The sequence below is a fragment of the Heterodontus francisci genome, chromosome 5, assembly GCF_036365525.1.
Source record: "Heterodontus francisci isolate sHetFra1 chromosome 5, sHetFra1.hap1, whole genome shotgun sequence".
In the NCBI taxonomy this organism is placed as follows: Eukaryota; Metazoa; Chordata; class Chondrichthyes; order Heterodontiformes; family Heterodontidae; genus Heterodontus; species Heterodontus francisci.
In genome coordinates this window covers 90,087,402-90,101,558 of record NC_090375.1, presented here as the reverse complement: position 1 = coordinate 90,101,558, position 14,157 = coordinate 90,087,402, and the positions used below count along the sequence as shown (strand labels likewise).

Sequence of the window (14,157 nt, the reverse complement as noted above, 5' to 3'; positions counted from 1 at the left end):
CAGCATCGGCACTATTTTGCTTTTATTTAACTTATTAAGGTTATCCACCCTGTTAAGTTGGGAAAACTGGAATTTGATTTCTGGCCACAATGAGCTTCTAAAGTATCTCGCCAAAGGAGTCTTTAATTCTAGCTATAGGGCTCGCTCATATAACATTGGCAGTTTTGGATTTTAAATGTTTATTGGTGTGAATTGGAATTGGGGATATCTGAGGTGATTCTGTTTGTTTATTCATCTTGGTTGTACCAAAAAAATGCTTGGGTGAGAGACTTATAAAAATACGTTAAAAGGTTTGGAAACAATTGGAGTTTTTATCTAAGTTGCTGTCCTCTCTGATAGAAATGTTTTCCTTTGAAGATGATAATGTTACCAATGATCTTTGCTGCTTTCAATCTCTAAGGGTAAATTTGGGCAAAGTTGAAGAAAATATACTAAAAAGAATTGGAAAAAAAAAACAGATTAAATTGGAAATAAAAACAAGAAATGCTGGAATCACTCAGCAGGTCTGGCAGCATCTGTGGAAAGAGAAGCAGAGTTAACGTTTCGGGTCAGTGACCCTTCTTCGGAAATTGGAGTTTGGTTCTTTAACAATAGGAAAGCATTTTTTTTAAAAAAGTTACGTAAATCTGATAATGTTTTGCTTCGCCGCCGTGAAAACAAGCAGAGAAATTAACCCTTTCTGCTGACAGCTTTTTTTTTTCATTTATTTCACCATACAACTTTTGTATTGCTGAGTGTAAATTTATATATTGGGAATTATGAAATTTTAAGTTTCTAAATTGGCAGATATGTTTGGACAAATTAACTTATTAGGTTCTTGGGCAGGGCCAAATAGATTCTGGTATACAAGAACAGCAAGAGATCCAGCAGCTTTAAGAATTTAAGAACTTATCCGCAGACATCAAATGTCACTGCATAGTCACGATTTGTTCTAAAGGCTTTACCTTTTTGAAGACGTCTGTTATTTGTTATCTTCTGAGACAAAGTGTTTGAGAAGGGGAGATATTGAAGCTACCTCGAAATGTTAAACCATAAAGCCAGGGCATAATTATTTTTGAGATTTGAACAGATAAAATAAATTCGAAGGACACTGGGGTCTGGATGGAGGGGCCAAGTCCCCTCTTGGTCGGAAGCAGGGTTCCGACATGACGGTAACGAACGACTGGTCATTTCAGTTGCTCTACCAGGGAGCCAGCAACAGACGATGCTAATTGACACCAGATCCGCCATTATGATCGTCCATACCCCACACACCCTGAATGCTTTGTGGTGGCGGGCAAGGGTTGCTTCTCACTTTCGGGATTTGATGGAAAAGCTACTACTGCTTACATAGGAAAGGCCTCCAAACTTCGACTGGGAAGTCTCGCCTGCATATTGTCTTCACCTTTGCTAATGTCTATGCTTGATGGACGAGATATTTTAGGAACTGACGTTTTGAATCAATGCGGAGCTGTCATTGACTACAACTGAAATTGCATTTGGTTGGGTCTGGCACTTGAAGTTTTATTGAAGTTTCTGATGCTCACTCTGTCTTTGCCATTAAAATGCCATGCCCCTACAATCCTCCCAAACATGGGGACCCTCAGGTGTGTCAGCCTGTTCAGCAACACTTGGATGCTTTTGCTACTAACAAACATGAGTGTGGTAGGATGGAAGGTGAGGAGTCCGTGAACGGACCTCCCACTCCTTCGTTAAACAGTACCCCATCCCCAAAGATAGTTATCCCGATATCTGGGGCACAATTCAGTTCCTTGTTAAACAGAGCATTGTTAGGCCTAGCACTTTCATGACCAATTCACAAAGCCAGTTAAAAAAAAAACATATGGCAGTTACAGGCTAATCATAGACTACCATAATCTCAATTCTGTGACCCCGACACGCTCCCTAATTGTGCGAGAAACTACTACTCGCTTGCCACAAGTGCCGGTAGGATCAAAATATTTCTGCACTTTAGATATTTCAAATGGATTCTGCAGTATCCCCGTCAGAAGGGGGTACAAGTTCGCTTTTACATTTGAAGACCAAAGCTATACTTGAAATTGCTTAACTCGAGGGTTTCACAATGCTCTGACAATTTTCCATATATGAATGGCAGCAGCCCTGAAGGGTTTCTCTAAGCCTGCATGCCTTTTGCCGTATGTAGACGATCTGCTAACAACAGCAACTGTGGATGAGCATGTGTCACCGTTGGACGAACTGTTAACAATCCGGACACGGTTGGCACTTAAAGTAAATCCTAAGGCCCAGTTACTTCAAGAGGTTACCTTTTTAGGAGTATCAATCTCCCATTGTGGCACAAGTCCAGACACTCACAAAATTGGAATCATCCAAAGACTTCCGCTCCCTACCTCAAAAACTGCTCTCCGATCGTTGCTAGGCCTCGTCAGCTATCAGAAGTTTTATTCACCATTTTGCCGAACACGCGAAGCCTTTGTACGGACTTTTAAAAGGCCCCGACGACGGAGTGCAGTCCAGCTGGACAAAGGATCACCCCACGGCTGTAATGAGTCTCAAGCAGGCAGTTATGAAAGTGACCTGCTTGCTGAAGGTATGGAGGTATGAGCTACAGGCCAGAGCCTGACTGCTGTGCTGTGTCAATAACACAACGGGAAACTACAACTGATAGCTTATGCCTTGCGGATTCTGTAAGGAGCGGAAATTATGTACTTGATATGCGAGTGCTACCTTCTAGCTATGTTTTGGGCTGTTCAACACTTCACATACATTATAGACCTTCAACAAATAATTTTACATTCGCCACACGTCACTGAACTTCCAAAGAAGTCTGGAGACTCGCTGCTCTCCTCAGAGAGGACTTTAGAATTACTGCAATGGGACACTGACATCACCCCTAAGTTGACAACACTGCTCCTACAGCTCCTGACATATGAGGGCAACCCCCACAAATGTCTGCTGCCCCTTATTAATTTCGGATCGCACACCATTCTGAAGCAACTTCAGGAGGCCCCAGCCATCTATGTTGACGGTTCCTCGTATCATATGCAAGTAGCACCACACACGGGCGATGCAGTGACATTACCAGACAAAGTAATCAAATGACGCTGTTCCCGACACTCCAACTAGCTCGCTGAAGTTCTTGCTTTATTAATAGTTGTTAGGGAAACATCCGATAGGTCCGTGAACATTTGTTCTGATAGTGCCTATGCCATCAATGCTGTACTAGCCCTTCCCTCTACCACAGGAATGCCTACCGAACCTCGAATGATAAACATTTAGCTCATGGTCCCTGGTTACAGGAGCTATGGGCAGCCCTAAAAAACCGTTCCCAGCCCTGCCATGTTGGCAAGGTTGCAGCTCACAAAAAAAAAGATTCCCCAGCAAAGGTAATCCAGAAGCCGATAGGGCAGCCAAAGAAGCTGTGCTCTCTGGCGAATGGGAATCCGATGACACCGACTGATGTAGTCCCGTTGCAGCTGCAAAATCCTCCAACCCTAGAGATCTTGGTTCACTCCAGCAACAGTATGGCCCCTACGCGACAGTCATTGCCTGGCATGAACAGGAAAAACCACTGCCACCCCTCAGCCTGGGCAACCCGAACAGTCAAGTCTGTCAGCTAACACGGTTCCACTGCTCACGTATCAGCCCAACCTAGATAAGCTTCCCATGGTGTACATTCCACTGGTGTATGGTGAGGAGTTGCTTTTCCTCTACTATTCCCACCTGACCAGGGGAAACTACTCAGCAGAGTCCACCTGAGACAAGATCCAGGCCACAGCTTGATGGCCCACAATAGGGAATGATGTCAATTTCAATGTGTCCCGTTGTCTGCTATGCCTGCAGCAAAACCCGCTTGCCAATACTAATCATGCCCTTTTACGCAGTTCCCCACCCCGAGAAGGCCCTTGGACACACCTTCAAATCGACTTTATTGGCCCCTTTCCCCTGCCCGAGGGCAATTGCATGTATGCCTTGGTTGTCACAGATCAATTTACCAAGTGGATTGAGGCCTTCCCCTGTAGATCAAACACTGCACTCACTGCTGCCAGAATTTTATTGAATGAGGTGATCTGTCGGTGGGGACGACCACTACAGGTTGATAGTGACCAAGGTTCCCATTTTACAGGAAAAATTTTTTCCCCAATTGCAAGAATTGTTGGGATCCAATGTTCTGCTTCAAAGATCACCCAGATAGTATTTTGCAGGTGGTGGTGTTCCCATGCATTTGCTGCCCTTGTCCTTCTAGTTGGCAGAGGTTGTGGGTTTGGAAGGTGCTGTCTAAGCAGCCTTGATACGTTGCTGCAGTGCATCATGTAGATGGTACACACTGTTGCCACTGTGTTGGTGGTGGAGGGAGTGAATGTTGAAGGTGGATGGTGTGCCAGTCAAGCGGGCTACTTTGTCCTGGATGGTGTCGAGCTTCTTGAATGTTGTTGGAGTTGCACCCATCCAGGCAAGTGGAGAGTATTCCATCACACTCCTGACTTGTGCCTTGTGGATGGTGGACAGGCTTTGGGGAATCAGGAGATGGGTTACTCGCCACAGGATTCCTAGCCTCTGACCTGCTCTTGTAGCCACGGTATTTATTTGGCTACTCCAGTTCAGTTTCTGGTCAATGGTAGCCCCTAGGATGTTGATAGTGGGGGATTCAGTGATCATAATGCCACTGAATGTCAAGTGGAGATGGTTAGATTCTCTCTTGTTGGAGATGGTCATTGCCTGGCACTTGTGTGGCGCGAATGTTACTTACCAATTATCATCCCAAGTCTGGATATTGTCCAGGTCTTGCTGCATTTCTACACGGACTGCTTCAATATCTGAGCAGTCGCGAATGTTGCTGAACATTGTGCAATCATTAGCGAACACCCCCACTTCTGACCTTATGATTGAAGGAAGGTCATTGATGAAGCAGCTGAAGATGGTTGGGCCTAGGACACTACCCTGAGGAACTCCTGCAGTGATGTCCTGGAGCTCAGATGATTGACTTCCAACAACCACAACCATCTTCCTTTGCACTAGGTATGACTCCAAACAGCGGAGAGTTTTTCCCGATTCCCACTGACTTCAGTTTTGCTAGGGCTCCTTGATGCCATACTCAGTCAAATACTGCCTCGATGTCAAGGGCAGTCACTCTCACCTCACCTTAAGAATGAACCTAGGGATGAAAGGGGAAGTATTAAAAGCAGTAGCTTAGTTTGGACACCCTATACCACCTTTGTCTCTAAATTTCAAATCTGTAATAGAAAGAACGATGACCCCCCAGAAACATCTAATTAAGAGGAAACAAAACAACGAACGAAGGGAAGAAGCAATTAAAAGACTGGAGAAAGTAATTGGTGGGAGACCATATACAACGTAGGTCAGCGCCCTTGGTGAGGATGTTGTCCCTATTTCTTTTGCTTGTGAATGTGATATTGATTGTACTTGTTACCATTGAGCAATGCCACTGAGCCACATAAATGCTGCAGCTACAAGAGCAGGTCAGAGGCGAGGAATTGTGGTAACTTACCTTCTGACTCTGCAAAGCCTGTCCACCATCTACACAAGTCAGGAGTGTGATGGAATACTCTCCACTTGATTGGATGGGTGCAGCTCCAACAACACTCAAGCTCGACACCAACCAGGACAAAGCAGCCCGCTTGATTGGTACACCATCCACCAACTTCAACATTCACTCCCTTCACCACGGCAGCAGTGCGTACCATCTACAAGATGCATTGCAGCAACTCACCAAGGTTCTTGTGACAGCACCTTTCAAAACCGCGACCTCTACCACCTGGAAGGACAAGGGCAGCAGATGCATGGAAATACCACCACCTGCAAGTTCCCCTCCAAGCCATACACAATCCAGACTTGGAACTATATCAATAAAAGCAAAATACTGCGGATGCTGGAAATCTTAAATAAAAACAAGAAATGCTGGAATCACTCAGCAGGTCTGGCAGCATCTGTGGAAAGAGAAGCAGAGTTAACGTTTCGGGTCAGTGACCCTTCATCGGAACTATATCGCTGCTCCTTCACGCTGGCAGGGTCAAAATCCTGGAACTCCCTTCCAAACACCCCAAGAACTGCAGTGGTCCAAGGCAGCAGCTCACCACCACCTTCTCAAGGCAATTAGGGATGGGCAATAAATGCTGGCGCAGCCAGTGATGCCCACATCCCATAAACAAATAATAAAAACTACAGGGAGCATAATCTATGTCTCCCAACAGAGGCAAGATATGAGGCCATTTTAACCTTAGAAGTATTCTTGAGAAGACAAAAAGAGGCGGCGGGGGGGTGGAGGAAAGAGGCGGCGGGGGGGGTGGAGGAAAGAGGCGGCGGGGGGGGTGGAGGAAAGAGGCGGCGGGGGGGGTGGAGGAAAGAGGCGGCGGGGGGGGTGGAGGAAAGAGGCGGCGGGGGGGGGTGGAGGAAAGAGGCGGCGGGGGGGGTGGAGGAAAGAGGCGGCGGGGGGGGTGGAGGAAAGAGGCGGCGGGGGGGGTGGAGGAAAGAGGCGGCGGGGGGGGTGGAGGAAAGAGGCGGCGGGGGGGGTGGAGGAAAGAGGCGGCGGGGGGGTGGAGGAAAGAGGCGGCGGGGGGGGTGGAGGAAAGAGGCGGCGGGGGGGTGGAGGAAAGAGGCGGCGGGGGGGTGGAGGAAAGAGGCGGCGGGGGGGTGGAGGAAAGAGGCGGCGGGGGGGTGGAGGAAAGAGGCGGCGGGGGGGTGGAGGAAAGAGGCGGCGGGGGGGTGGAGGAAAGAGGCGGCGGGGGGGTGGAGGAAAGAGGCGGCGGGGGGGTGGAGGAAAGAGGCGGCGGGGGGGTGGAGGAAAGAGGCGGCGGGGGGGTGGAGGAAAGAGGCGGCGGGGGGGTGGAGGAAAGAGGCGGCGGGGGGGTGGAGGAAAGAGGCGGCGGGGGGGTGGAGGAAAGAGGCGGCGGGGGGGTGGAGGAAAGAGGCGGCGGGGGGGTGGAGGAAAGAGGCGGCGGGGGGGTGGAGGAAAGAGGCGGCGGGGGGGTGGAGGAAAGAGGCGGCGGGGGGGTGGAGGAAAGAGGCGGCGGGGGGGTGGAGGAAAGAGGCGGCGGGGGGGTGGAGGAAAGAGGCGGCGGGGGGGTGGAGGAAAGAGGCGGCGGGGGGGTGGAGGAAAGAGGCGGCGGGGGGGTGGAGGAAAGAGGCGGCGGGGGGGTGGAGGAAAGAGGCGGCGGGGGGGGTGGAGGAAAGAGGCGGCGGGGGGGTGGAGGAAAGAGGCGGCGGGGGGGTGGAGGAAAGAGAGAGGGGGTTTGGGGGAGGGGGGGGGGGGGAAAGAGGTGGTTGTGGCCTTTTTCTGTGCCGTCATTTTTCTATGCTTTTCTGGTATCACAGAGGTCTACAATCTCTCGCTATTTTAATGATATACTGCTTTTCCATTGTTCCTGCCAAAGTGGACAAGTTCACATTTTCCCTCATTATACACCATCTGTCAAATCTCTGTCCATTCACTTAATCTATCTATATACCTTTGCAGACTCCTTATACCCTCTTCACAACTTACTTTCCTACCTATCTTTATGTCAAGAGTAAATTTAGCAACCATACGTCGGTCCCTTCATCCAAGACACTGATATAGATTGTAAACAGTCGAGGCCCCAGCACTGGTCCCTGTGGCACTCCACTAATTACAGCTTGCCAAACTGAAAATGCCCCATTTATCACTACTCTCTGTTTCCTGTTAGTTAACCAATTCTCTAGCCATGATAATATAAAAGCAAAATACTGCAGATGCTTGAAATTTGAAATAAAAACAAAGTGCTGGAAATACTCAGCGGGTCAGGCAGCATCTGTGGAGAGAGAAGCAGAAAAGTTGTTCTGTTGAAAGGTCACAGACCTGAAACATTAACTCTGCTTCTCTCCGCAGATGCTGCCTTACCTGCTGAGTATTACAAGCCCTTCCTGTTTTTATTCCTCTATCCATGCTAATATGTTACTCCCTACACCATGAGCTTTTATTTTGTGTAGTAACCTTTGATTTGGCACCTTAGGAAATGCCTTTGGAAATCCAGGTACACCACATCTACAGGTTCGCCTTTATCCATGCTGCTTGTTACTTCCTCAAAGAACTCTAATAAATTAGTCAAACATGATTTCCGCTTCACAAAACCATGTTGACTCTGCCTGATTGCAGATTTTCTGCTATAACCTCCTTAATAATAGATTCTCGCATTTTCCCAATGACAGATGTCAGGCTAATTGGCCTACAGGGTTTCCGGTCTCCCTCCTTTCGTGAATACAGGAGTTACATGCACTATTTTCCAATCTGATGGGACCTTTCCAAAATCTAAGGAGTTTTGGAAAATTACAACCAATGCATCTACTATCTCAGCAGCCACTTCTTTTAAGACCTTAGGATTCAGACCATCAAGTCCTCGGGATTTGTCAGCCTTTATTTCTAATAGTTTTCTCAGTACCCTTTCCCTGGTGATTCTAATTGTTTTAATTTCCTCCCTCCCTTTCACGTCATGATTTACAAGTATTTCTGGGATGTTATTTGTGTCTTCTACAGTGAGGACAGACACAAGATATCTGTTCAACGCTTCACCATTTCCTTATTTCCCATTATTAATTCCCCAGTCTCACCCTCTAAGGGATCAATGCTCAGTTATTCTTTCACCTTTTAAATACTGGTAGAAACTCTTTTTATATTTGCAGCTAGCTTTCTCTCATGCTCTAATTTCTCCCCATTTTAAGTTATTCTTTGGTTTCTAATTTCTGTACAATCTTCTGAGCTACCAATAATCTTTGCAGTATTGTACGCTTTTTGTTTCAATTTGATACTACCTTTAACTTCCTTAGTTAGGCATGGATGGTGCATCCTTCTTCTAGAGGTTCTCTCACTAGAATGTATCTTTGCTGAGTTTTGTGTACTATCTCCTTAAATATCTGCCACTGCACCTCTACAGTCCTACCCATTAACCTAATTTCTCAGTTCTCGTTAGTCAGCTCTGCCTTCTTACCCTTGTAATTGCCTTTATTTAAATTTAAAACATTAGTCTTAGACTGACTCTTCTCACCTTCAAACTGAATGAGAAATTTAATCACATTATGATCACTGCTACCTAGAGGCTCCTTCACTTTGAAGTCATTAATTAATCCTGTGTCATCGCACATTATCAGGTCTAGCTATCGAACTATCAGAATATTTTCTCTTCTGTTCTCTGGTTGACTCTAGAATGCGCTGCTCTAAGAAATTGTCTCGAAAACACCCTATGGACCCAACTTCCAGGCTAACTTTGCCAATCTGATTCGTCCAATCTATATATGTAGATCGAAATCCCCCATTATCATTGCAGTACTTTTCTTACAAGCCCCCATGTTTTCTTTCTGCATACTCCGTCCTACAGTGTAGTTATTGTTAGGGAAGCTTTAAACTACTTCTGCAAGTGACTTCTTAACTTTGCTATTTCTTATCTCATAAGGATTGCTGACTAGAAATCAGGAGTAGGAATCCTGGCTCACATTTCCATTTCTTGTACAAAACATTTGCACCATCCCTACCATTGTCCCAGACAGGATCAATTAATTCAGGACAGATCAGTAAAAAACCTAGAATCCTATTTGTATGTCTCAGTTGCTTACTGAATAAACTCTAAATTGGTTATTGGACAAGTCTCTCCACCCATATTAGCTAAGAAAATTACTTTGTAATTTCAATACAATGGGATAAATTGCAACCTTTTTAAAAGAAAAGTGAGCAGGGAGTTTGCTAGAAACAGGACACGTTGTACCTCACTGTCTAAAAAAAAAACTCACTTGGATGGCATGTGGCAAGATCAGTCTACAGCTATTGTATCGAGCAAAGACAGGCAAACTTTTCAGATCTTGACACTTACCCAGCATTACACCACACAAAAAGCTCAGGAGCAGCTGGATCAGAGTCTTTTTTTCAAGCAGTTACTGTTATCAATTGGAGGATGAAAACACAAAAACCTTGGAAGGAACAGAATTTTGTAACAGCACTATTTTGCTGCACAAGACCCTGTTCCATCTTTTCAAGGATCTTTTTCATATGAACATATTAAGCAGATTATACACAGCACAGAAATAAGTGTTCTACTCAACCAATGCTCCACTTGAGCCTCCTCCCACCCTTCCTCATCGAACTATCAGAATATTTTCTCTTCTCCCTCATATGCTTATCTAGTTTCCCATTAGATGCATCAATACTATTCATCTCAACTATTCCCTTTGGTAGTGAGTTCTACATTCTCACCACTTTCTAGGTAGAGATATTTCCTTTGAATTCCCCATTCGATTTCTTGGTTAACATCTTATATTGATGACCTCTTCCACACAAGTGGAAACACTCTCTATCTACTTTACCAAAACCGTCTACAAAATGCACTGCAGCAGCTCACTATGTCTCCTTCAACAGCACCTTCCAAACCCGCAACCTCTATCACCTAGGACAAGGGCAGCAGATGCATGGGAGCACCACTGCCTGCAGGTTCCCCTCCAATTCAAACACCATCCTGACTTGGAATCAAGTCGCCGTTCCTTCGTTGTCACTGGGTCAAAATTCTGGAACTCCCGAACAACACTGCGGGTGTACCTACACCACAAGACTGCAGCGGTTCAAGGTGGCGGCTCATCACCACCTTTTCAAGGGCAATTTGGGATGGGCAACAAATGCTGGCTTTGCCATTGATGCCAACATCCCATGAAAGAATAAAAAAAAAATTGAAGTCCTCTATTTGGTCATGCCTTAGGTTTCCCTTTTCAAGAGACCACTAGCCTGTCATCCTTCCGATCGGTATAACCTTGCAGTTCAGGAATCATCCATGTAAATACTTGTTGCACCCTCTCCAGTGCCTCTATATCTTTTCCATAATATGGTACCCATAACTTTATACAGTACTCCAATTGTGATCTAACAAAGGTTCAATACAAGTTTAGCTTAACATCTTTACTTTTCAATTTTATCACTCTACAAATAAACCTTCGTACTCGGTTTGCTTTTGTTCTGACTTTATGGACCTGTGTCACAACTTTTTGTGATTTATGTATCTGTACTCCCAGTTCCTTTTGCTCATTTTGATTCTTCTAGAATCATTTAGATTATTTTCCAAGCAATATGAGATCTAATTTTTCTTATCAAAATGTAATACCTCACACTTAACTATGTTGAATTTAATTTGCCAATTATATGCCTATTCTGCAAATTTATGAATGTCTTGTAATTTGATGCTGTCCTCCACAGTATTGACAATCCCACCCCTCCCCAGTTTGGTGTCATCTGCAAATTTAGAAATTGTGTTCTTGATTCCAAAGTCTAAACCATTAATATAAATTGTGAACAGTCGTCCCAGCACTGATTCTCATGAGACCCCACTTCTCACCTTCTGACACTCTAAATAACTACCATTTACACCTATGCTTTCTGTCTTGCCACCAGCTAGCTATCGATTATAAAACTTATTTCATGACTTTGCATGCTCTGATCTTATTCATTAGTCTATTACGTGCTACCTTATTGAAGATCTTTTGGAACTATTTTGCATCTATTACATTTCTCTTCTCTACTCTGTATTACCTGTTCAAAAAATTAAATGAAGTTGGTCAAGCAAGATTTTCCCTTTTGAATTCCATGTTGATTATGCAGATAATGATTTTTGTTTTCTAGATGTTCATCTATTTTCTCCTTCTGTAGTTATCCATTATTTTTCCTACTATCGATGTTAAGCTGACTGGTCTATAACTCCCTGGAAATGTTCAATCTCCTTCTTAGATATGAGAATAAAGTCAGCTGTCAGTCAGTACTCTGGTGCTACTCCTTTCTCTAACGAACTACTAAATACATCTCATTGTGTCCCTGATATCTCTTTTCCAGTTTCTTTTAAGATGCATGGATGCAATCTATGTGAACCAGGAGTTTTATCCTCTGAGTTTGATTGTTATTTAACATTTCTCCTTATTTTAAAAGCGATTATATCATGTCTAATCTCATTTTCCAATGTCATGTCCATCTGATCTGTCTCCCAGATAAATACTAAATAATTATTTAATATTTTTGCCATTTTGCTATCATGTGATTTTACACTTTTCATCCCTTATTGGCCCTATTCCCAACCTGATTTTTTTTCTTGTATTTATGTGCCTGTAAGATATTTTACTATTTTGCTTTATGCTCCTTAATATAATTTCATAGCTATCCTTTACCTTCCCAATTGTTTTTGACTTCTCTTCTAGTTGCTTTGTATTCTTGCTGTCCGGGTATATGTCACATTCCCTATCCTAAAATACTACTGTTCTAAAATATTTTGGGAGAAAGGTGACTCACAGAGCATTGTATTTAAGTACTTATTTATTTTTGTTAAATCTTCAAGGAAAGAACAGCAGTGCTGGGAATTGGATTACTTTTCCATTTTAGGTTCGTGGGTGGGGCGGGGGGTGGTGCAGAATTAGCACCAAGCACTACCAGGTCATGTATTTCTGACCCCAGACAGAATAGTGAGGCTTGCCTTACTTTGCACTAATGTGCCTTAACTTCAACCTCAAAAGTCCTCCAGCAATATTAATTTTCCCATTTCCCAAATCTATGGCTTCTCTGAGCAAGACTGACAACTTATGCCTAATTGTGGGCATTTTAGTAGCTGTAAGCATTGGTCTAAAATACAAAGTGGCACAAGGCATACACAGCAGTACATTTGAAACAAACCTTTTTCTATATATTAATGAAAGGTATATATTTGAATTTCTTACTTGTTCCTTTTATCATAGCAATTGGATACTTACCCAGAATGGCTGGAGTCCAATGAATGTGATCCAGCATCAAAAATGGGCACCTTCCCCATTATAAACATAATGATTTCTGATCTTTGATAATCTGGAAGGCTGCTCCCAAAAAATCCTAAAATAAAACAATGTACACAAAATTCAGCTATTTTCACATTCAATAATGCACAATGACTAATTCAGTTACCAGGTTGTACAATGAAATCTTATCATCGAAACAGTAACTCAAATGAAAGTTTAGACAATATAAAAAGATAGAAAAGGTTATTTAGTTTTAATCTTTTATCAGTCAAAACACCTTAATTCACAGGGCAACAAGGTAGCAGTGATGACAAGCATTAAATGCTTTAGTTTTGGGACTGGATGGCTCCTCATTCTAAATATGCATAAATGATCAGGACTGGTGTATGGGGTACAATATCTAATTTGCAGTTGGCACAAAAATTGAGAATGCGTTTAACTGTGAATAGGACTAAACAACTTCAGGAGGATAGGCAGGTTGATAGATAACAAATCAGACAAAATTTACTAAGGCACTTTGACAGCACCTTCCTTCCTCCTCTGTGACCTTTAACGCCAAGAAGAGCAGCAATGTTGCGGGATCATCACCTCCAATATCCACTCCAGGTCACATCATCCCGATTTGCACGTCACTATTACATCACGCTCGCTGGGTCAACATTTTAGAAAATCATATCTAACACCACTGTTGAACACTAGCAACACGTGCCCTTATGAGAGTCACCCGAAGAATAAACAAAGAAATTTACTCAAGGTGGTGGTGGTGGGGGGGTGCGGTGGTGGTGCAGATTTGTGTTGGGAACCTGTTGACAGCTGGAGTGCGTTTTGCCAAGGCTCATTAACCGAGCCACGGTGTTAGCATCCTGTCTCCGCGTTCCCAGGCCAATCATGAGGGCAGACAGGATAGCGCGTCCATTCTGTCAAAGCAAGAATTTCTAATTAAAGGGACCATGCCATGGGTCAGAATGTCTCACCAGCACCTGAATGTGTGTTTGGGCTTCAAAACAGGGCTGTAACTAGACCAATATAATGTGTGGAACAGAAGCATCAACTTACTGCTGAATTCTCACCTGTTCCAATTTTCGGACAGACCGTGATCTAGGCAGCCAAAACTTCTACTAGAAGTAGGGGGGAGTTTCATTAATAAATACAACTTGGAGACAGACTATATAGTTATGAACCCAGCCACCATATTCATTTGACAGCACTGCTACTGCCAGTGCCTTCTCTTGCCCACACAAATGTGGGAGAGGCATCCACTGCCAGTAATATTTAAAGGGATCATAAGCTGCTCTCAGGTGAAGTGCTAGATTTGATTATTCCAATGCTCTCCTGGCTGGCCTCCCATCTTCCACCTTACATAAACTTGAGTTCATTCAAACCTCTGCTGCCCATATCCTAACACGCAGTATGTCCCATTCACCACCCATCACCGACAAC

At 44.3% G+C, this 14,157-nt stretch overlaps 1 protein-coding gene across 8 annotated transcripts in view; it reads right to left on the bottom strand.

Moving 5' to 3' along the window:
* Window positions 1-14,157, bottom strand: part of LOC137369955 (protein EFR3 homolog A-like) — a 325,373-nt gene that overhangs the window by 80,576 nt on the left and 230,640 nt on the right. For all 8 annotated transcript variants that reach the window (XM_068031744.1, XM_068031747.1, XM_068031748.1 and 5 more), the window contains one exon: window positions 12,697-12,811. In XM_068031744.1, coding sequence (XP_067887845.1) covers window positions 12,697-12,811 — 115 coding nt within the window. The remainder of the gene's footprint in view (window positions 1-12,696; window positions 12,812-14,157) is intronic.